Source organism: Anguilla rostrata, chromosome 12 (genome assembly GCF_018555375.3).
Source record: "Anguilla rostrata isolate EN2019 chromosome 12, ASM1855537v3, whole genome shotgun sequence".
NCBI lineage: Eukaryota > Metazoa > Chordata > Actinopteri > Anguilliformes > Anguillidae > Anguilla > Anguilla rostrata.
In genome coordinates this window covers 12,676,271-12,701,220 of record NC_057944.1, presented here as the reverse complement: position 1 = coordinate 12,701,220, position 24,950 = coordinate 12,676,271, and the positions used below count along the sequence as shown (strand labels likewise).

Here is a 24,950-nt window from a genome sequence, read left to right as displayed (position 1 = left end):
GATTATAAGGGGCAGTTTAACTCAAGGGCTATCCAAGAAAAAATAAATGATGTCCTCTTTCTTTCTTTTTTGCTATATTGCTAATCGGTCTATTCTGCCATAACATGATAAATTATGATACTTTGCAAAATAATAAACTGTTCCAATGAATGGGATAAACCAAGAGATTCAACTGAAAAGCAAAAGAATGAATAAACTATGGAAATAAATAAAACAGACATGTATGTTATACTCAAGGGAGTTGATCGTATCCTGACTCAGTACTCATGAGTGCAGGGCAAACTAGCCACTTCTAATGGAAGGCGAAATGAATGCAACAGCGCATGAGACGATGCAGAACACAGCTAACACTCAATAATCAGGTGACACCTTTTTAGGGAAGGGACAGTAGTTCACAGTTGGAGTTTGTAGGCCTGAAAAACAGCCTCAGTGTCCAGTGAATGAATCCAGCTTTGGAATGTATCCTCACTGCTCATTAAGCATTCTGGGAAGGTTCTTTCCGAGCAATATTTTCTTTTTTTTTTAAACGAGAGAGATGTGATGTTTGGATAAATTGCCACAGATCAGTGTTGTAATTCCGCTGAATGGGAAGAAAGCTAACGCGAGCTAAAAGCTACTCGTGCTCTAGAAGCCTCGGTATCGCCTGTCAGTTGCTTTCTTTACGAGAGCGGTGCATTTCCAGGCATCTGGGAGGAAACTCATTAACAAAAACGACAACACCTTGAGGCTCGTTATTTTGGAGAAATCCGCCATTTGTACGTTCAAGGGGGATAATGCTGAATGTCAGTGGTTGACATTGTGCTTGTCAACATATCCTTTTCCTCCTTCACCTCTGCTGCCAAGATTTACAATGTTGGGTTTAATTAAAAATTAATTAGTACGTTCTAGTGCCGGGAGCTTGGCTCATTAGAAAACGAAAACATTACAAACTGCCGAGAAATGTTTCATTAAGCTGTACTTTAATAAACTGTAAAAATGTCACTGCCACGCTAGCAACTCTGGCTGATCATGTTCCTAAAAAAATGTATCAACTTAGTATGATGGAAAATGGAAATATAATCCCTTCCCTTTGCATAACTGTTTTTTTTTTATTTTTTTTTTATTTCTGCCTCCCCCCACAGGAAAAAACACGGCTGCTTAAATGAAGTCCTAGGGGGGCTATTGTGTGCGCTGGATTTTGTTCCAGTCAATTTCTCAGTCAATCAAGGGCAATTTGAAACGTACATTTTAAGCACCTGTGTGGTCTCTTTTTTGTTTTTTTGTTTTTTTTTAAACTGGTTTTTAACTGAATGCCGGTTTGGCTCATTACCATCTGCATTGGCTTTGTTATTCTCAGGTAGCTGGCTGTTTTAATGAGTAGGTGTCCCTATTTTCAACATTTAGGACACTGGTGGCACTGCCCCTGACTAATAAAACACTAAAACTACCAATCTATTGAATTATCTATCAATCAAGCAAAAATAATCTGCCTGAAGGAACTTCTAGACTCAGCTAAACTAAATTCTACTCTGTGGTTCCTCTGTGGTTGGTCTGGGCATTTTCTCAACTAACCCACGAACTCTAGCACAGTGGTTTCCAAGCTGTGAGTTGCAAAGCACTTTTTGTTGTCTACATCCCGTTCTTGTTTTCCCTCCCAGGTGAGCTGACCGTGGAGGAGACATATGACCGGATGTTCACGGTCACGAGCAGGCTGACGCTCACCGTCTCCAAGGAGGATGATGGAGTTCCTGTCGTCTGCATCGTGGACCATCCAGCAGTCAAAGACTTCCAAGCACAGAAATACCTGGAAGTGCAATGTGAGTACAACCTGTGCCCTGGAAGTACAATAAGAATATAACCAGTCTCTTTGAAATACAACGTGAGTCTGACCTTGCCCGCGTAACTGTAATCAGCCCTGGGGGTGCATTGGTGCAGGCTGTTTTATGTAAGGGTCAGGTTAACCTTTACAGCAATTTTACTGCTATCTCTGAACCTCAGACGACTGTGTGAAACAGCTGTGCTGATAAAATGCCAACCAAGCGAAAGGTTAATCTGTTTACCAGGGTGACTTTAATTGAAACAAGTAACCAGACTCTTGTTCTGTAGTTTAAGATGTTTCTTAATCCTCTTCAAGGGGCTAAGACAGAAGGACTGAGGTGTATATTGCTCAATGCAAAATGTTATCTCTTATATAAATGTATCGATCCGTGCAACAAAAAAAAGTTAAATAACCGATGCACGTATCATTAGAAGTCAGGGAAAGGTTAACCTACCCTTTTGCAAGCTTTGCAGCATATTCATTTATTCTGAAAGAAGTATGCGGTATCTCTGACCTTTCTCCATAAAAGACAGGAAGGATCAGCTGAACTGCAGAGACTTGACATTTTGGCAATCTTGGATTAAAGCGGATAAAAAAAATCAAGAGAAAACATTTACTGTACTGTTAAATTACTGGGCTGGATTCATGGCAGCCATGCTTCAGCTTCAGAAGCAGATTTATGGTGGCTGCCTCCTGACTGATGCAAAGCCTATGCTGCCATACCAAGTAGTTTGCTTTTAAAAAAAAAAAAAAAAAAAAGCCAAACCTCTGTGGTTTAATGGAGTTTATAATCCTCAGAAGAAAAAGTAGTGAGAAAGTGTGGATATGCAACAACGCTGGAAATATCGATGGGCATGGGCGGCCGAACCAGTCGCTTTGTGGAATTGCATTCGCGGTCGGGTCGGTCGTGCGGCCATTTTAGTGAACGCTCAGTGTTTGGGTCCTAATGAGGCAGCTAAACAGAATGGTAATTACTTTCAGGTGATAATGCTGCTTTTTTTTCTTTTGGCTTTCTCTGAGTGTGACTATAAACAAGCTAAATAAATGCATTACCTTTTAACCACATAAATAAAACATGAGTTCTTTGAGAATGCAGTTTGCTATGTAAAATATGTTTAGCGTTTATTTAGCTCCTGGCGTACTTCTGTGACATGATGGAATGGCTGGAAGTTGAGATTGGGTATGCGAAGAGCCACTTCAGATCTTCCTTTTGAAGCAAATCTTTCTGATTTTTCTAGGCAACCCATGGTGTACACTGTCCGCCAGGGAAAAGAAAATAAAATAGGTCGATGGAGAGGCAATATTCGGACAGGAGAAGTCATACGGGGTCAACACTCTAGATAATAGAGTTGATATAAATTATTTATTAAGCAATAATCTATTATGTAATAACAGCACTTGTTAATGTGTTGATTGTAGCCCAGCAATAATATATTAGCCAATACAAGCTAAGTTCTTAATGCTTAGTTTATAAATAAAATGTATGTGCTGAACTCCAGAACTAAATTACATTGGTAATTAAACAGAGATTTAAAAAATCAGTTATCCCAGCTGCCTTGTTAAGCTTTAGACGTGTAATAATGTGTATATGTAAAATGGTTATTAATAATCTATGAAGTGTGCGTAACTGCACTGCATTCTATTCTACATGAAAGGGTGCAGCTTGTAAACACGGTTAGATGCTGACATATAGAGATGGGTACATCAGTACTGAAATGACGAGATGTTAATAAGCCTGGCCGAACGTAGTGCAGTTTGGCAAGGGCTAAAGCAATTACATTCTTATCGCGTTTCCCAATTTACTGATTTTATTGTTCTCGGTTCTAATTTAAAACCATAGCCGGTTAATAAATAGTGCTCGGCTAATTCCTTTTTGGAGAAACGGAATTTCCTTTCGGAGATTCCCCTCATAAAGGAGAAATAAAAGAAGCGGTACGACCCTGGGATGGAAAGAAGTAGTGTGTTGTGTGTGCGCTCAGGATGGGAGAATGTGCTGAGTCGACGGTTCAGTCCCCTGGAGCACGGCTGTTGTACCCCTGATCCAAGGCAGTTTGTCTACCTTAATCAAATGAAAACTCACTATATGTGCGGTATTAAATTTAAGGCTAATCGAGTCAACTTAAAGGTGTCTTGGTAAGCAAACAGCCAATGCAGTGTTTGAAGCCAGCCTGCCAGCCATCCCTAAGCAGGCTTTATCTGGTCTTTCCCTCTTTCTTAAGTGTAGTTGGCAGAATTTTGAATTTGTTTTTAGTGTACTGCAGGCTCGCCTGTCAACAGGTTGGCTACCTTAAAGTTATCCAGATTAAATGTGTTCAAGTGACGTTTTTTCATCTGCTCAACTGATGAAGCTGTAGAGTATGGACAGGTTGACACATCATTTATAGTTGGGTAATATGTTACTTACTGGCAAAAACCATGTGATCTCTAGTCAGAATCAAAGTCATTTACAGTCAGGAACAATGTAATTTACAGTCAGAATCATTGTCATTTACAGTCAGAATCCTTGTCATTTACATTCAGAAACAATGTTATTTACCGTCAGCAAATTTCATTTACAGTGTCATGTATGAAAATAATCATTTAAAAAAGTATAGGAAATTGTACCTGGCTATGAATTCACTACGTCTACCAAAAACTGTGGGGAATGTTAACAGCAAGAAGTTTTAATTTAAAGCGATTGCCACTGTAGCCCTTGCATTCTCGCTGTGCCGCGCTCATTAATGCTGTATGTGGTACAGGCTCCACCTGGGACCCAGGGCCGAGGTGCTGCCCGCGTGCAGCTGCTCTGTGGTCTGTGGGCTTTTTATTCCTCAATCTTTCCACAGCACAGCCTCCCTGCAGCTCCCCACCAAGTTATCACGGAGAAGATATTTTTCACGCAGACAGAACCGCAAAAATTGAATTAAATGCTAGCCATAGCAGCTCGTCATGTTTTCGCACCTCTTGCCAGGCGATTTCTGTACAAGAATTAACTTTCAGAAATACTGCTATCTCTGCTAAGTCACAGTTTATCATGTAAGAAGTTGCTTTTTTAAAAGTAAGAATATAATAGGAAAGGTTGTACTCTCCTTTATCATGTTAGTAGAGTAGGTGTTGTGATTCGATTGCATGAACAAGAAAGCACAAAAAGTTTATGAATACACTTTTTTCATGTAAAAATGCATGTCACAGATACAATTACAGTGTATTGTTTTGTAGAGTAGAGATGTTCAATCTTGCCATACAAAAACAGAAATATCATTACACGAAATGATGAAAATCATAGTTTATAGCAAGTTGTCCATACATACAGTAACCATTTTAGTCATTGATGAAAGAAAGCAAATTGTCAGGTAGAAATGGCCAGCGCGTCCACAGCATAGATGTGCGTGTTTGAATCTAATATTAAGTATCATATAAAAATGCAGAGGAATTACCCGGCCAGCCTGCGTGTGTCCAACTGATGAATACTACTGAGCTCACTCTAGCTTATTTAAAATACATTATTCTGTGATCAGACCTTGTCACGTATTCATCCATGTGCCTGCCCTTGTCCATGTGGTTGTGTGTCTGCTTGCATGTGAAAGGTATGCACAGTAGTCGCTGTAGCTAATATCTGCAGCTAATATCAAACACATTATTCTGTGATCAGACCTTGTCACGTATTCATCCATGTGCCTGCCCTTGTCTGTGTTGTTGTGTGTCTTCTTACATGTGAAAGGTATGCACAGTAGTCTCTGTAGCTAATATCTGCAGCTAATATCAAACACATTATTCTGTGATCAGACCCTGTCTCGTATTCATCCATGTGCCTGCCCTTGTCTGTGTGGTTGTGTGTCTTCTTACATGTGAAAGGTATGCACAGTAGTCGCTGTAGCTAATATCTGTAGCTAATATCAGACACATTTTTCTGTGATCACGTATTTATCCATGTGCCTGCCCTTGTCTGTGTGGTTGTGTGTCTTCTTGCATGTGAAAGGTATGCACAGTAGTCTCTGTAGCTAATATCAGACACATTATTCTGTGATCAGACCTTGTCACGTATTTATCCATGTGCCTGCCCTTGTCCGTGTGGTTGTGTGTCTGCTTGCATGTGAAAGGTACGCAGAGAAGCCTCAGAGCCACTGCGCACACCATACGTCCCCCACTGGTTTGCTGCGGGATGTTTCTGCATTATTGAGAAGCTATGACTGGTATACTAGCATAACAGATATACTAACAGCAGTTCACAGAGCACACACAACAGGTCCCTGGTTGACAGAATGTGTGTACCTGTGCTGTACTTGTGTTTCTGCCACCGTGTCCTGTAAATGTAGTTTCCAAGAGGGCGGATTTATTCAGAGCCAAAAATGTCTTTATGTCATTTATTTTTTTAAATTATTTAACAAATTCAAAAAACACTCAAAAAACAAACTGACACATTTTAAATAAAATCTTTCAGTAGAGTGTTATTATTACAATACATATTTTAACAAGGCTGCAGAATGAATTTTTAATTTATTAATTCATGTTTTGTGTCTGTTCTCTTGTTTAGACAAAAATATGTGCGAAATCCATCTTCAAATACTTGGGTTATTAAGGGAAGATTAAAACGTAAGGCAGAGCATCAAACAACCTTACCCCCCCCCCCCCCCGCCCCCCTCATTTTATCCACCTCCACACGCCCCCGCCATAAGAACTCATTATATACCAAAAAACAGAATTCAAAGGACCATGCCCCCGCCTTTCTTTTATATTGCTACACTTGGAATAATGATGTAAGATGCATCGCTTTCCCCCGTCCGTACGGACATACGCTTACAAATGCCATTACATTTTGGATATATATAGCCTGTTACGTACCTCGCAGTACTATAATGACATGGTAATTATACTTACTGAAAAGGCTCGGGCAAAAGGTAGTTCATCTGTTCAATTGATGTTAATGAGTACATCGTGTAAACACTCCTTTGTCAGATGTCAGGCATTCGCGGTGGCATTTATCATTTACTTGCTTAGAAGACAGTTTTCGTAGAGGGAAGCAGGTACAGCTGACATTTTTTTCTCGCCTTATTTTCCATTCATTTGGCCGGGTGTTTTGCCGTAGCAATTTGCGGTTAAGTGCTTTTCTCCGGGGCGTGATGGCGACAGACCTTCACCTGGGGCATCCACAACTTGTCACCTGTCGGTGTGACAGACGCGCTCCCCTGGTCGCTGTGCCTCGCTCATCGCCGGTCCCTAATTGAAGAGGAAACGTTTTGAGGGATGGAATTGTGTGTGTGTGTGGGGGGGGGGATTTGGGGGGGTGTCCTTCACGGGGTGGCATATCGAAAAGGTGAGTCATCGCGCAAGCCCCGCCCCCTAAAGCCTGTTACCAGGGGGAAAGGACAGCCTGCGGTTGGCAGTAATTTAAATGGACGGGCTAAAGGTTGTTATCGTTGGCCCATAAAGGTCAGACTCTGGTGTGAAGCGCGTGCCGGCTTCTTGACGGACCGATTTTGGAGACAAAAGCTGACAGAGCCGTATATATCACCCCGCTGTTTTATGTGAAGAGCTTGGTCTGGTAACTACAGGACAATGACTGCCCTGTGTAACGTTCTGATAAACTCAGCCAGGCCACTCTTTTTACTCAATGTGCTGTAATGGATCACAGACTTCTGCAGGCACAAATGTAGATTTAATAGTCTGGTTTTAATAGCTCCTCAAATGCAAAATCTAGGGCAGGAATGCTCTTAGTATTTCTTTTTTTGTTTGTTTGTTTGATTCTTTTTATATTGTTGTTGTTTTGTTATTTTTGTTTTATTCCAATATAATTGTGTTTTTTTGGTTTTTGTCCCCCCCCCCCCCCCCCACTGTGGAGTAGACACATTTCTTTATACTGTTGGTTTTATTTGTGGCAGGGAATGTTATACCCAGTGCAGTCATTAAAGACCCTGTGGTGCTTGTCAAAAGAGTAAGGGTGTTAACCCTCCTGTCCTGGCCAAATTCCCAAACCAGCAATTCCAATTTCCCACCCTCTATTGCCTCCCAACTTGCCATCGAAAAAAAAAAACATTTATATTTCAGTTGCTTCCTTGCTACTATGCCTTCACATTTCAGTGAATGTAGTCACTGTTAAAATGTACTGCGTTTGCAAAGGCAAGATGTATGTATGTATGTATGGATTGGGATGAAATGTGTGTGCATAAAGGTGAAGAAAACGCTCACGCCGTGTATTCCCCCTCCATGTTGGACAGGGTGACTTTATGCCTCCTAGTGCACTCTCCAATCAGGGTGATTGCGAGTGAAGCTGGAACACAACCTCAATGGACGCTGTTTGCATGCTAACGAGCGCAGAAAAAGTTGCATAATTGACCTTGTTTCCCTCTTTCCGGCTCAAATAAATGGCTTAGAACATTCCGAGAAGTGGGTATGCCGCTTCAGGTGTAGCATTTGATTGGCTTTAGCAGTATCTTACATTTCCTGCCAAACGTGATTCCCCAGGTCACGACCACAAAAAAGTGAATTAAGTTCACAGTTGACCTTCCTGGTTAAATGAAGGTTTAATTAATTAATATTCAGATGCTTGTCTCTGTAACGGGGCGCCGGCCACAGTTCAGTGGCGTGTCTTAATGAAGTGCTTCTTCCCTTCCCTTCCTTCCTCCTCCCTGCCTCGTTCCAGACAAACCTGAGGTGAAGATCACCGTGGGTTTTCCCGTGGGACTGACGAGGGAAGGAGAGAACCTGGAGCTCACGTGCAAAGCCACGGGGAAGCCAGAGTGAGTCCAGTCTTTCGGCCGCACAACCAGACCTCCATTTTGAACATGCCTGACCACATTCTGCTAAAAAAACCTCTGTATTCTTTCTCTTCCTTTCTCTCTCTCTTTCTTTCTTTCACTTTAAATTATTTGTAACTATTGTTTTTATGTTAGTTTTTTTGTATCTGAATGATTTGATGTTTGACGTCTCTGGTTCCAAAACTCATTTTCCTAGAGCTTCAACTCAGTCACCTAAGAAGCAGTCAAGGAATAATTTTTCGCATTTTTTCCCCCAATGCGTTGGATCTTTTTCCCCCTCATCCTTTACAGTTTCCTCGTTCCCCTGGAAACTGTGAGGCACACCGCGATGATCGGAATGTAAATCGCGCCGCGCTAAACAAAAACGGATCGCTTGATTGTCGAGCGGGATCGGCAAAAAAAGCAGCAAATGCAACCGCCGAACATCGGTGCGGCTCCACGGGAAAAAAAAAAAAGGAAAAAGAGGAGAGAAAAGCGCCCTCTCACGTCGCGGTTAATACACGAGAGCTGTCGCCGACTCATGAATACAAACGACGGGTGGTATACGAGCGGAATATGAGGAAGATGCGTTTCCGCGACGACGCCCGCATCGGAGGCCGGTGTCATCATTCCCGTCGCCGGGCACGGGACGCCGCTGATGCGATGTAGTAATGTGCCCGTCGGAATCGAGGATCCGGGGCGCAGGGGCGCGTCTCGCTGAGGAGGCCTCCGAGGAAATCAGGATTTTGTGCGTCTCCCTCGTCGCCGGGCCGTTTTCCCCCTCGCGGCGGAGCAAGGGAGGGAGGGAGGGAGGGAGGGAGGGAAGGCGTCCCCCTCTCCGCTTTGCCTTCGGGGGTCGCGACACGAGTCAGGTGACACGGCGCCTTTCTGCCCGGAAGGTAATCATCACCTTTCAAGAAATTGCCACCGAGATTTGAAAGGAGGTTGATACGAAGGGACTCGGGGTAGGGCTGCCTCCCACGCTTAGCGTCCTCAGGTTGTCCAAATGAATTGCTGGAGATTGAAAGTCCAATCAATATAGGGGAGGAGCGGGGAGCAGTCTTGGACTTGACTCGTATTCAGATATTTCTCTGCCCCTCTTGCTATGGGGGCCCTCTTTTGGCCTTTGCAAATGCTGTGTGTGGCTCATTTTCTCACTCTTATATATGTCTGTCCTTGATATTTTGGTGCTTGATCAATTTTGTGTGTGTATGTATGCATGCACATATGAATGCCTTTGTGTTTGTGTGTGCGTGTCTTTGTTTGCATGTCATTTTTGTATATGCCTGTTTGTGTGTGCGTGTGTGTGTGCGTGTGTATGTGTGTGTGTGTGTGTGTGTGCGTGCGTGTGTGTGTGTGTGTGTGTGTGTGTGTGTGTGTGTGTGTGTGCGTGTGTGTGCTTTTCCTCTTCTTTCGTAGACCTTACATGGAAGTCTTCCCTGGTGTTTTCTCACCAAAGGAGGAGAAACAGTGTGCAGCTGAACCAATCTGTGGATAAAGGGAAAAAAAAACATTTGCAAAAAAAGTTCAATCGAAATGAAACGGGTTTAGAACCAACTCAGTTCCCAGCTCCAGGGCCCAAGGCAGTATCTTTTCTTAAGTGTTTAAAGACATCAAAACGTTTACCGTCCCTGCCATCCTTTTCTTTGGAGTTATTTTTCTCTTTTACTGTGTACTTCTTAAGTTTTGGTCCCTGTGGTAACAAGGAATTTTCTTTTAGATATTTGGAAAGAAGATAGATTCGGATGTGTCCTACTTATTGTAGACCACAGGCCATTAGTCACTAGTCAGACTTAAGCTCGGTTCCACCAAGACTATGAGGACAATATATACAGTTAGGCATCTTGTCACCTCAGAGAATATTTACTCAGGCTGTTACGTCAGCAGTAAGGTAAACTATGCCCTACATACTTAGCTCTGTCAAGTTAAAGAAAGCCATTTTGCCTTTTCACACAGTCCATAGCCACTGCTGTTCTACTGGTGCCACCTCTTACCAAGATGCACAAGTGTTTAGTGCCTCTAAGAAATAGTACTCGGTACTCACAAGGCTAAAATAAAATAGGCTGTAACCCTGTACAGGTCTGAGAGGGTATTCCTGGTAAAGGAAGATTGAGACACTGGAGTAGTGCATTCCTGTGTGGTTCCTTTGTATGTCCAATGGCCTTGGTTAAATGTGGACCTGTGCCAGCCGTATCCAACAGTCCTGTGCCCACAGTATAACCCAGGAAAGGAAGCTTTCATTCAGTAGGACACTTGAATGGACAAAGCCATTCTGTTCTTGAGCAAGGCCTGTTAAGAACTGTTTCACCACCCAACTGAACAAGTGGTTAAAGAGCATCCAAGCCAACTCACCACTCTGAAGGTGCTTCAGGGATGTAAGTGGCATTCCTAATGCACAGCACTTTGTGCCAGTCCAGGTTTTTGCAAGAAGTATGCAAACGCACAGGCGTGGAACTAACCTGTTGACACCTTCCAAACAGGACTCTAATCTGACTCTGGTCATGGCATGGCACTGGAGCTGGAATGGAAATGACTCCTGTGCATTTGAACTGGTTTTTACCCCCCGTGGGGCATCCTCTCGTCAGACTCTAATGACACGGTGCCTGTTTTTCAGGCCTCAGCAAATCAACTGGTTTAAGGTGGATGATGACGTCCCCTCCCATGCGGTCATAACCGGCGCCGATCTGCTAATCGAAAACCTCAACAAGTCCTACAACGGAACGTATCGCTGCGTGGCGTCTAACTCGGTGGGCGAGTCCTACGACGACTACATCCTCTATGTACACGGTACGTATCGGGATCATATCAGGCATTCTGTTGCAGCTCACTGCTTTACCCATTTGAGAAACATTACTTTCATTGTGTATGCTGTATAGATGACGGTCGGTCCATATTACATTACCCCTGTAATGAGACATCATGATCAAATCTGACTGCCCCCTCTCTGGTGTCTTTTCTTCTTAAATTTGTTTTTAAATTGTGTACTGTTTCAAACGTCCTGTGGAGGAGGCATCCATAAAAGAGAAAAATACTTAGTAGCTCTGTGTGGCTCAAAATAGTTGAAAAATCTTGAGAAAGTGAAACTGAAAATACCACATTAGAAGTACAGCACTGCAATTAAAGGTGCAAATAAGCAGTGACAGTAAGAATAGAACAAATTAATACATTTAAGAGACATCATAAGTGAGCAATTCATAATGATTCCACATGATTTTATATGCTATTACATAACATAACAACACTTCTCTGGCCTCTTCACTAGTCATTATAAGACATGGGATTTGGTCTCGGTGATTTGGGGTGTTTGGGTCATTTCTTGAAAGCAGCCCTAAGGGTTGAAAGAAAGCAGCGGGTTACCATCACCCCTGGGATGTGGCAATTTGCCCGCTTTCATCCACGTGAGCTCAAAGGGGGACATCAGAGACAGAAAGCCAGCCCACGTGTTTATACTGAACGATGGTCTACATACAAAGCTATTCCTAGTTCTCCTCTGTTATTGCAGATCTCAATATAATACGGTAAGGAACTGGTCTTGTAACGTAAAAGGGCACGGGTTCGATTTCTGGGTAGGACACTGCCGTTATACCCTTGAGCATGATACTTAACCTGCATTGCTTCAGTACAGACCCAGCTGTATAAATAAATGCAACGTAAACTCTGTAAAAAAATGTTAAAAAAAAGTTGTGTACGTCACTCCGTAATGTAATGCGATGTAGTCGCCTGTAATGCAATGTAATAATGTAGTCAGGGACTGTCAGGACTTTGATGTCCTTAATGTCCGCTCCTAAAATATCTCCTGCCCTTTCGCGGGCGCCGCGTGTCGAACATTAGACTTGCTAATGCGGAGACGAGGCGCCAGGCCTCGGCCGGCCGCGCTTAATCCCGCGCCGTGTTTCCCGACACCTCCACCTGAGCGCCGAGCCGCTAGCAGGGCGCGCCCACGCCGGGATCTTCTCCGCTCCGGCTCGCGAGAAAAAAAACATAATGATAAAATAAATAAATAAATAAATAAAAAAAGCGGAGAAAAGAATAGGCAGACAGGGGTGACATCTGCTCGTTGCAAGCTCTCATAATTATTCTTCCTCAAATAAAAGGATGACATCTGCTTATTAGAAACACAGCAGCCCTGACATTATCTGCGATCTTGTACCGGCAACCAAACTGATCGTTTTGATAACATTCACTTTCATCCATTAGGGGGGTGGGGGGTGTGGGGGGGTGGGGGGGAATAATAATATTTGCGCTTCCCTGCTAATTCATTCCATAACTGTTCCGAAAGGCTGAGGAAGTGTTTGATTACAGCCGATGGTGACCCACCTGCATATTGATCACTTTATTTATTCTCAACAAAAGGAGGACTCCTGAGACCCCCTCGGTCCTCAAAGCGATGGTTAAATGGGACACGTGTGACATTTAAAGCACCGGCAGGCAGCCTCCGGGCGGGGGACTCTTTTCATTTCTTATCCATTATTTATGCGGGAAACTGTGTCGTATTATGTATTTAAGACGTGTTTTTGATACAAAGCTGAGGCATGGATACAGCCGACTGACTTTCAGTCAATTTACCCATTTCATTTTCTCCGTCGTCATTTGACTGCCGTTTGGCTGTCATTTGAGGCGCTGTCGTTGCGCTGCGAAAATAAAAAGTCAACGAGCCTCATAATACCCTCACCTGGTCTTAATTCGCAGTAAAGCTGCAGTTATTTCTGCTTGATATCTTTAACTGAAACCCCATAAGTCTACAAACAAGTTTTTTATTTAAAATTTAATGTGTGATATGCACAGAGTGTGATTTGCATGTCACTGCATAAGGGCATAAAGGGCATAATGCCTGTCCAGAATCCAGAAGTTAAACATTGGACATAGCTGGAGGGAAAGATTTATTGTTGCAATGAATGTCTGTTCATTATCATTTCTTTAATGATTGGGGCTATATCACAATTGAGCTCATAATGATGCGCAATAGGATGACATTGACTGGCAGATGTACAGGTGTGTGCACATGGGCATTGTGCACCATGCAACTAATGAAAGACAACTAAGACATAGATCTTTCTCATTTGCCTGGGGGGATAATTCTGTGTCAAGTGCTGGTTCCCCACACTTACTTACACTACCTTCAGCATCTCTCTCTCTCTCTCTCTCCCTCCCCCTCTCCGTCTTTCTTTCTCACTCCCTGTGCATGCTGGGAGTTGGGTGTGAGAGACCGTGTTGGTACTGAAAGCTGTGTGTGGGCTTGTTCTTTCCACTACCCTTGTTTTTTTGTTTTTGGCTTTTGGCTTAGTTTTTTTCCTGCTCTGTTCTTGGTGCACTGGGTTAGGTTTTTGTTGTTGCTAAATTAGATGTTGGTGGGTTTTGGCCTACACCTCTCTCCCTTGGAAACAGCGTACAATGTGTCCCCGATGCTAACGTAACTATTGAGGATGTTCTCCTTGCCATGGTGAACAAGATGGTGGGGAGAACGTACGATTCTGCATCCAGGTTTAACAAAGCAGTTGTGGTCTTTATAAAAATAGAATGCTGGAAGAGCTCTATTGGGAATTTTTTGCTCACTAGGTTGTCAGAGAAATTGCAACCTGTCTTTCTGTCGGCATGGTTTCATGTTTTTGAATACACCAGATAAAACTATGAATGAACTCTTTCCTCAGTGTTTAATGGGGAAAAAACCTGTTTATAGTTGCGAGCACAAAGAGTTTTAAATGTTGTGAGTGTGGCGATATTGGTCACAAGAGGTTTGCTCGCTCTCAAAAGAAGGGAGCGGAGGATAAGGTGAGGTGGGGTGCACCATCACCTGATGCTCCAGCTGGTGGGTGCGCGCAAGATGAAGCTGTTCCCGGGGATGTAGAGGGAGCCGCAGATGGGCCTCAGGCGCTGGTATTTAAATCCGCGCAGGCTGAGAGAGAATCGGAGGCAGGCAATCCGGGAGAGGGGGGTTCAGGTGGAGTCAGAGGTGAGTGAGTCCAATGTTTTTCATTCAGCAAGGGAAGGAAGTTTTTCATCAGAGGCAGGTAATATTGTTCCCGGTGGGGAACCGCGCAAGGCGAACCAGGTGCAACTTAGCAGCGGGCAGCGAGATGGGGTGGGGAATGACGGCGTGGGGGTCGTCACCGCTGCCGCAGAGACTGTGGCTGTGGTGGAATCAGAAGGGGAGGGGGTGTAAGGTTTCTCAGTGGGCTGAGTAGGTGAGACCGCAATGGAGGATGATAGGATGTCGGATGTCTCTGATGTGTCTTTTAGTCAAGGCACTGAAGGGAATCTGTGCTCTTTAGAACAGTTAAATACTTTTTTACGAACTGAGACAGCAGATTTTTTTTCCTGACCTGGACAAATTTGTGGCATCAGCTCTGTGGGTGTAAAGAAGAGTGGGGGTTTGATGTTCTCTCAAAACAGAAACAGTTCTGAAAAAGTTTTAATTGCACAAAAGATTTGATAAACAAATGCACATCGCTTTGAAGCATTGTGCCGTGCGCCTGGGATTGATGTAATTCCTGGTGATTTTTATAAGCATTTTTGGGAGTATATTTGGGATTTATTCAATGTTCTGCAGGACAGTTTTAAAGCAAATGCACTTCCCAGGTCCAGAGGGGGATTGGGTAGAGGTGCCCATTATCAGGGCACCTGTATGCGCTGGCTAACAAACCGTCGTTATGTGTATTAAAGAGGAAGCTTACAGTGGTCTCTGTTTATGAGAGGGCTTCTTCAGAATGGGTGAATTGGGGGAAATGTGAGGCGTTATGGTGGTGCACGGGTGTGGAGGGGATCTTTCCAGGTTTCCAGTACTCCCAAGTTATCTACAGTGGGGTAGATGGGGGGGGGGATTAATTGTTTAGGAGTGTTTTAAGGCACAGCTGAATTTGTAGGTTAAAACTTGGAGGGGTTGGTGGAGAAGATGTGTGCCAGGTTTCCTGGTTGGAAATGAAATGGTTGCTACCTCAGCTATCCTATAGGGGATGAGTTTTGGTTCTAAACATTTTGACTACTTAGGCACTGTGGGATAAGTTCACAATATTGGATCCTCCAAGTGGCTGGGTGGAGAAGATCCAGAAGATCTTGACCTTTCTTTTCTGGCCCGGCTTTCACTGGCTGAGGGCACCGGTTCTTGCGTTGCCAGTGCAGGAAGGGGGCCAAGGACTCATTGATGTCCAGTGCAGAGTGGCTGCTTTCTGCTTGTTAATGGTGCAGGGGCTGCTTTATGGGCCTCGTCAAAAATGGATGGACTTCGCCAGTTCCCTTTTGAGGAAGGCAGGAGGGTTGGGTCTGGACAGACACCTGTTCTTAATTAAATTGAGGTACTTGGACTGTGGGGGGGGGTCTTACCCTCCTTTCCTTTCACTGATACCGATCTGGAAGGTGTTTACCCTTAAATGCCGAGAGGCTGCAGAGGTGGGTCTATGGATTATGAATGAGCTGCTGGTCTCTAACCCTTTCCCGCCCATAGAGATTTTGCAGTCCGCCACTGTACGAGTGGGCCTGCTGAGAGCTGGGACCACCAGGGTCTGTCATCTCAGAGCTGTTGGAAGTTGGCTGACAGCGTAGCAGGTTGCAGCAGCGACCGTATACCATTCGGTGCGCGTTCGCCAGCGGCTGCTGGATGACCTGGCTACAATGCTGGTGCCTATCTGGACCAGTATGAGTCTACTAAGTCTGGAGCAGGGAAGGGGATCATTCTTTCTGAAGTGGTAGTAGAAGCTGAAGTCTGTGAGTGGTATGAGGGGGAGGGGTTGATTCTCTTCAGCACATTGGAGCTGGGAAAGTTCAGGGTCACTGGAAAACAAGGCCCTTTACAATATCTGTGTGAAGGTGCTGAACCTTTATGCTATGCAGGGCCTTAAGGAATCCAAGTACACAGATGTTTTAGGGCCAGACTTTTTCCAGAAAGGTAGCTGACTGGTCGTGTACAAGGTCCCCATTAACAAAAGATCAGGTTGTCTGCGGTGGAGAATTGTACATGCTGTGCCACGAACTGACACAAGATGCCCCTGGATTCAGAAGTGGGCGAGGAGTGCTATTTTTGTCGGGTGTCAGAAACTGCTTCATTTTTGTGTGTCGGATTTAGTTAGGGAGTGTTGAGTCTTGCGTTTACTGTGGGAGTGGTGTATGGTGTTGGGATGGGTACTGTCCTGCACTATTTATTTAAAAGTGCAGGGTCTCCAAAAAGAAAGAAGTGGTGCAGCTGAATTTCTTGTTGGGAACGGCAAAGACATCCACGTGGTTGACTCGGCAGAGCAGAATAGGTGGCACGAGGTCATTGTACATTGTATGTTTTAAGGGGACTAATTCACAAGCGATTGCTTACTTCTTACTGAGTTGGAGTTTTTCACAATGTATATATATATATATATACACAGTATATATTTTGTCTGTGTGCATGTGGGTGTGTGTGTGGGCATTTCTGATGCTGTGGTGAGCACATAGGTCTAATTTTCTTATTTTTTTATTTTTTCTTGTTCTGAGCAATAAAGGAGATCCAAAAGAAAAGTAAAAAAAGGGGAAAGAGCTGAAGGGTCATATTCTCTGTAGGACTCTCTCTCTCTCTCTCTCTCTCCATCCATCTTTCTCTCTAGTTTTATATAATACTCCTACCAAAAGCCATTTTCAGCTAACTGGTAATTGGCACAGTTCTCCAATGCTTCACCTACCAGTGCCAGTTAGTACCCTTGGTGAGCGATAGAGCTGCAGTGAGAACAGATGTAGGACTCGGGGGGGAAGAGTCCTTTAATCTGTTTGTCTCTGAGGTCTGTCAGGCTGAGTGATGGAGAACACTTCTTGGGCGGCTAAGACTAAACCGGTTACAGTGAAAAATGTATTCCTCGTGATGCATTTCTAAAGCAATTTACACACCCATCCAGAAAGCCCCTGCAGTAGAAACTGGATCTAGCCTCGAGCAGTATAACAGGTTTATAGAGTAGTCCTAACCCAATAAAATTCTGCACCCACAACAGAATCCTCTTCTCATTTGATGACCAACTCTGGTCTGCCACCACTGTTCTCCTGCTGTACAGTAGCAAGTCTTGCAGTGACAGACTGTTTTTTCTGTCACTACCAGTCCTGCTACTGTACAGCAAGAGCTTGGTGCTGGCAGAACAGAAATGGTCACACTGTAAGGACCGGCATTGGGATTCTCACTGGCTTCATTCACCATTAGCACCAATATATTAAAAGAGGTCGGAGAGCTGCAGTGGGCTAGCATTGGTTCAAAGTGGCATAGTCACACTCGCTCAGTGTTGGTTTACTTTAAAGTGTTGTTGGTTCGTGTGAGTACCACCATGGTCTGTTTGATTGTAACTGTGACCCTGTCACAGTTCTTCATTCCTGATTTCTTCTTAGGTTTACTCTAATGTGGACGCACAGTGTGGCATGTGTACTGTTTTATATATGCTTCTCGGTCTGGATTATTTTACAATCCTTCTGGCTCATATTTTTATCTTTTTTGCCATAGTCAGTCCCTCTCCTGCTCTCTTTTTTCCCCTCATATAAATGTGTGGGACTGAAAACACCTACAGACTTCTATAATAATCGGAAAGACAAACTGTGAATGAGTGCAGTGCTTCGTTTGCTTTTAATCTCAGCATGAGTTTTAAAACTTTATGAATAATTCTTAGCAACACAGAATCTGTCAAGTGAAAGAGTGAAAGGAGTTCAGACTGAGGAGATGTGGGTTTCGAGTGGCTCCGTCAGCAAAGAGGCTCTTTCTAAGTGATGACTATCGCCCAAATCCCAAACGAGTTTGGGCTGTGTCATTGGTCCCACAGTTGCAGGTTTCACCAAGAGGATGGAATGTTGGCTCTTACCTCATGTAATATTGATTTTCCTGCTCAACAATGTACTGTATGTCCCAACACGTTGGTAAATCTTGTCAGAGGCCACATATAAACTCCACAATATTACAATTAATCAGACTGGAAAATGTACCACAATAAACCAAACATATTAACTTAACATTTCCTGTTCAAGAGGGAAATAAATGTTTAGTATAACTATGCAGTGTGTTTTGTGGAGAAGAGGTTCACCTTGCCATTCTTATAGAGCCATCTCTTTATTTGTATCTTTTCATTTTTATTTCTCTATTTGTCTTGGCAGCTGAGTTGGTGGCCATCAATCAGGCATGTCAAAGCATGCATCATGCAGATTGGGGGGTAGTGGGCAAACCTTGGCATAGGCCCAAGGGCTTACCACAGACAGAAGCCCACAAGGCACAATATGATGTTATCTGCCAGCAATTTTAATGAAGCAGTTTTCAGTCTTATGCTTTTTGTTAGCTTGGTTCTGTGTGCCAGACACTCCTGTGGACCAAACTGTGTTCTGTTATTATGGTTTAATTTGCTTACTTGTTTTGTATCTATTTTCTAGCATACCACGCTCTCTGAACTGCTGTATGTCATTACCAATGCAATATGGCATATTGCCTTTTGGGTACCAGCTCTTAATGGGGTGTCTGTGTGGGGGTAGTGATTAAGGAACCAGGCTTGTAACCCAAAGGTGGGACACTGCTGTCATACACTTGCAGCAAAGCAAGGCATTGAGCCTGAATTGCTCCAATATTTAGCTGTTTAAATAGTAAATGTTTAATGATATGGTTTATGCAAGCTGATTTAGGCAATAGTAAAGACAAATTCTTCTTCTTCTTCCTCTTCTTCTTCTTAGTAGTGGTAGTAGTACTAGTAATAGAAGTAGTAGTAGCAGCAGCAGTAGCCGTAATACTAGTAGTAATTAAGAAAGTAGTAATTCTTGGAAATGCACTCTTTGTAACTTATAGATGTAAGATGAATTTCATACCAACAAGTAGTTGCATAACAACAATTTTCTGTCGGGTTAGGGATTTTAACAAATTTTCTGCCTGATTGCTTATAATTTATTTGTTCCGTTACAGCTCACTGCAACTATTTTTTATTTTATTTTTATTTTTTTTACCTAAACGTCATTTGAATATTGTTACTGTACATTGGTATAAAGCCAACATGATGTATAGTGTTACCCAATGTATAGCATGTGGCCATTGTGTAAAATTAAAAATGTGATTTCATCTTAATAATGATTAATTCTCAAAAAAAAAGTAATTTAACAATACAAGTGTGTGATTCTCACAGCCAAGTTCATTGTATTCTACTAGTCACAGAAAGATGCAGTAGCATATCTAATTTGATCAGTTATACATAGGCTCTCATGTTCTTTGTATTGTTTAGCTGGGTTATTCTTGAATTACCCAAGCCTGTGGAACAGAATCTTCATCTGAAAATCGCAAAGCACAAAAAGTGTTTCTGTTATCAGTGTTTATTGTTAGGGAGCACTTGCCAGATGTAGAGTAAACATGTTTGTACTTATATCAGCAGACAACACCTGCTGTGCTCTGCTTAGTGTTAGCCCGAATATATTTGCTTTATGCACCATTCCTGGGTGACCAGCATCCCTTAACAATGCCTTTCCTGCCCCACTGTGTTCGGCGGTACCATCCTGGTTGCATCTGTACCCTACGTGACCTCCCTCCATAAATCTTATCCTTGCTGCAACCTGTTTATTTAAATAGCAGATGTCAAGATATCCTTCGTCTGAGTATATGAAAGAAAATCGAACTGTGGGCCTGTGTGTAGACCAGCAATTCCCTGTGCTGTTTTCTGAGATTTTTATTGTTATTTTTTTTCTAGCCAAAATTTGATTTTTTTTTTTTACTTTTTAGACGAGCAGGCTTGTTAGACTCCGAGATGAAGTATGTCAGTTGGCTTCAGCTCTTCAGTTATCAAATAGATTGTTTTAATGTTTTAAAAAATATATATTATTATTCTTTCGGAGGTGGTGGGTGGGTGTCTAACCTCTCAATGTGAAGCCCTACTAAGAATAATGCTTTTGTGCACTTGTGAGGTTTTTATAAAGTGCTATTCGTAACAAGGTAAATGCCACTCTCGGTGAGTTCTCTCTGTTTCCCTTTGACATGTTTTCAGCCTTAAAATTCCATTTGTGTGTCTGCTGTTACTCGACATACCTGTTGCCCTGAAGAATAAAGTGCTTTTTGGCCTGGAACGCATCTAATATTCATTAACCAAAAATGCATTTGTGGAAACCAATTTTTGGTTTGGTTAATCAATCACAAATGAAACTGGAAGCAAATGTATTTTTAACCTTAGCAGTTAAATATTTAAATATGACATTTTCACTTGTTTCAATAATAACCAGAACTTTAAGATATGTTCCCACAACCCCCCCCCCCCTCCCAATAAATAAATAAATAAGTAAATAATCCCACTGGGTGGGTTGTTTTTAATCTTGAAGGAAATTGGATTATTTTGAGAAGTAGAAAAATGTGATGAATATTGACAGTATTCCATAAGCTGGTTGGAACCTTTATCACATAAATGTAATGTGCTTTAATAATACAAAAAGTTCTTGAATTTGCATCTAGACTAGGTTTTGCCCATTCACATATAGCATCACTGATTGCAGTATTTGTATGCATCGCAGAGTGTGAGCGTTCTGTGGGGGGGGAGAGCTTTTGTTTAAAAAAATATATTTATTTTATGCTGCCTGGTGAAATGCCAGACCATCGATTTCCATAGTTAGACAAACATAATCCGCAAAGAAACAGGATGTTCAGGAGAAAGCAAAACATTTATAAATAAAAAACTGATAGAATATCCTGTCCTGTGAATCCCCATAGCCTCAGACAGGAAACAACTCTGCCTTGATGGACAGTGATCGATTATAAAGATTGACAGAGCCATCTCGCCCATATCTCAAACTCCCCAGTTTAGAAACTCTTTTCCTAAAACTCACCTCTGGGCATGTCTGCAAGCCATCTGTCACTCAGTCAACCCCAGTGCTGAGGCCACTTATCCTTGACCAGTGGCTCCGGCTGGCCCTTGCATGATAATTCAGGCCTGGATGTCTACCTACGTTTGTCCTTAACTTGGTTCACAGTTCACACTCAACGTTAAGGACACATCCTGGCTGAATCCAGGCCCAGTACTGACAACATTAGCTTACTTCAGCCTGCCTCTCAAATATAAACAGCCTGGATATGTACAGGTGGACTTGTTTAATTAGTGAATAAAGATTCTGTTACAAGGCACCATTATCGTGGTGTCGGCACATTATACATGTCTCCTCTAGGTGGAGTAGAGAGCTGAATAAATGGAGATGTTACCTTGGCATTGTACTGATAATCACATCAAAGGCATTCAACTGCCAGCAATTTTGCGTTTCCATTTAAATCCAAAATCCAAATTGGGGAAAAAATCCTAAATGGGGAAAAATTATAATTTGTTTTCATTTTGATGAGGTTTTACCAACAGCAAGCAAGCATGAGTAAGCTACATACTTTCCATTAGATGCCTCCTATACTTACAGATTGGACCTGAAGGCTCATTGAAAAGCTCCTCCAAAGGAATGACAGTTTGTGACTGGTGGGTGGTGGGGTCACTCAGTGCTCTCATTCTCAGAGTTTAGGGATGCACCCCGCGTTTCTGGTTCAAATCCTGACTGTGCCAGTGCTCGCTGTGGCCTGCAGCTGTGTGAGACGGTGCAAAATTGGTTGTAGTATCACCCAAAGAAGGACAGTTTCAGTTGTCGAGGCATGCCCATCTCCTTGTACGATACAGTGACAACTTTTCCAGTCAGGGCCTGCCATGTACCTGTGGCTGTGCCGGTTGCATATGAAGTGGACACCTTCGAAAGTGTATATGTCAACAGTCATTTTTTAAAGCCTCTCCCAATGCTATGTGCATGTTGAGAGTATGATAGCCGCCATTTGCTGCAGTACAGTGCTCTTCATGTTACCTTATTTAAGAGTACAATAGTACTCTCGGACTGTTATTCTGGAGGCTTGATTAATTTACTTGTTAGCTTTTAGCTTCCCAACATTTCCGTGAGCTTAAAGCCCTTCACAAGAAGGGCTACTTCACAAGAATCATGGTCACAGTACTGGCCCAGTACAAGCACTACGCTTGCTTCAGTGTTATTAATAGGTTTCAGAAACATTGCTTGTAGTATAACTTTCCATGCAGATCATTCCATGAAATCATTGCACACACACACACCCATATATGTATATATATATATATATATATATATATGTATATATACATATATGGGTGTGTGTGTGTGCAATGATTTCATGGAATGATCTGCATGGAAAGTATATATATATATATAGTACAGGCTATATTAATTTAGAATTTTGATCACTGCTTAAGTGCAGGAGTGTCTAGGGTGTTTACTGATTTATCTCTTGTGTTATCTGGCCTTTGAAGTGTGGCTGAAATATGGGGCTCCACCTACTTTATTGTTGTTTGATTTGAAGGCTGATTTATAGCAGATGTTTTGGAACTTGGGTAAAAGAGAAAAAGACAAATCTCTTTTATTTTTTCAGGTCTTACAAAAAAAGCGGTGCAGCGAGGGCTGTATTTCTTGGTGAAGATACTAACTGTACACAGACGCACTTCTTTTTCTCAGTTTTTGATTCATTACTATCAGCTTTAATAGGTTTGATAGTTATTTTTGGGCCCTATAACTCCACATCACTGCTGTGGAGATTCAGTGCTGTAAATCATGAAAGTGGTTTGATTTCCACCTTATCCAAAGGAAACATAGCGGGGATGCGTTTCTGAATAGGAGTCTTCCCTTTTGAATGCAAAGGTATGATCTGCATCAATCTGCAAAGATCTTTATAGTAAAGACGTGATTATTTTAACCTTGAGCAATGATATGACACATGGAATGCGATATTTCTTCAAAATAAAAATTCCCTCATTGGAACACCCCCCCCACGCACACACACACACACACACCCAACCCCCCTTGTCCTTGCAGGAAAATGTCATGTCCTTTTGAAGGCAATCTGGGATGGGGAAATAAATAAAATCACATAATATGAGAGCATTTTTCTGCTCGCCTGCACAGCGGCAGTAGCCAGTAGGAGGAAAAATAACCTCCTGATAATATTGGTGCTGAAAGGGCACGGCGGAGGAATTTGTTAGGACAAAAGCGCTTTGAGTCTTTATATCATCACAGCCCGACGCCTGAAATTGCTCACACCTTTCGGCTGGGATGCAAACGCGCCCGTGGAAGCGTTGACCCTCGCCGCGCTCATCCCTCCTGACGTTTAACCCGCGATCGCCCAACCCTCAAATTGACCGTTCTTGTTTGCCGGACTCTTTTGAACGCCGCGTCCAAATGGAACATTTTTTTTTTTCTTGTGGTCCCAGACCCCCGCGCTCTCTGCCCCCACCCCTGCGTCTTCAACGCGGACGCTAACGTTTTAGCGACGGTCGCGAGGTCTGCCGATTCCTTTTCCTCTCCCCTCTTTTCTCGAAAGGTTTTCCGTCGGAGGCCGCCGCCCCGCGCCCCGTTTTTCCGGCGACATTATTCTCCCCTTGATGTTTTATCATTAGCCGGGAAGTGTTTGGCCCCCCGCCGCCATCCTTTGATGGACCACAGACAATAAAGCGATGGAGACAGCGAGCCAATTTCGCTCACCACTGATGTCCCCCAGCGAGGGGCCTGCTTTCTGTCTGCGAGAGACGGGAAAATCATTCGCGTCCCTCCCCGCTCTCCCTCACACCTCTCCGTGCCGGGAAAAAAAAAACCTGCGGTTGCCGCTCCGGTTTTTCTTCCCCTTCTCGTTGGGTTCCGTGTTTGCTTTCGGCAAGTCCTCCCCTCTCCCCGCCTGTGCTGTAATTCTGTAATTGGGCATTGTGATATTTCACTGAATAAATGGCACTATGGATTTGCCCGTGCAAAGCCAGTGAAAACATTTTCCATGAAAGCCATTGTTTCATTACTTGCAGAGGAAACAATCATAACACCTGAAAATGTATTTATTGTGATGTTTGGAAAAATCTTAAAAGCAGTAGATTTATGCTAATAACTTCATGTGCAATGCATTATGATTTTAATGAACTTTAATATAAACATTTACAAAAAATGACATTTCATATTAAGATATATTAAGCAAAGATGTAAGGGAAAGACCGTTTTGCACAACCAGGACATAATCGTCAAGTTGTGGAGTTTGCAGAAGACTACAGCCATTACTATAGTTACTCTTGTCATTTCTTACGTGTCCTGTGATATTCCACTTTCTTTCACACGTGTTTGATATGCTATATACGGTATGTGAGTGGTAAAAGGCATCCAAACTCTGTATGAAAGTGCTACAATTGGAAATGGAACTCAAGGAAGAGGAAAGACAGTAATAAGGGAAAGAGAACTATAACAAGCTTGATCAATGAATGTGCAAATCTAGTGCCATAACGTCAGTGAAGGAGAACCATGTCGGTTTGCACTGTTTGATTGAAACACAACACCAATCCTGTACAGTATAGTACATGAAGTAATGTTGAAAGATGAATGATGAGGTAATTCCCTATGCAGGCTTATTCTACCAGCATTCTGGCTTCTCTAGTCTTTGTACTGTACTGTGTCAGTGTTTGTACTGCAGTTGGGATATA

General features: G+C 42.9%; 1 protein-coding gene across 3 annotated transcripts in view; it reads left to right on the top strand.

Annotated features, from left to right (window-relative positions):
• Positions 1–24,950, top strand: part of cadm1b (cell adhesion molecule 1b) — a 275,266-nt gene that overhangs the window by 217,735 nt on the left and 32,581 nt on the right. For all 3 annotated transcript variants that reach the window (XM_064301631.1, XM_064301629.1, XM_064301630.1), the window contains 3 exons: positions 1,638–1,796; positions 8,418–8,514; positions 11,126–11,298. In XM_064301631.1, coding sequence (XP_064157701.1) covers positions 1,638–1,796; positions 8,418–8,514; positions 11,126–11,298 — 429 coding nt within the window. The remainder of the gene's footprint in view (positions 1–1,637; positions 1,797–8,417; positions 8,515–11,125; positions 11,299–24,950) is intronic.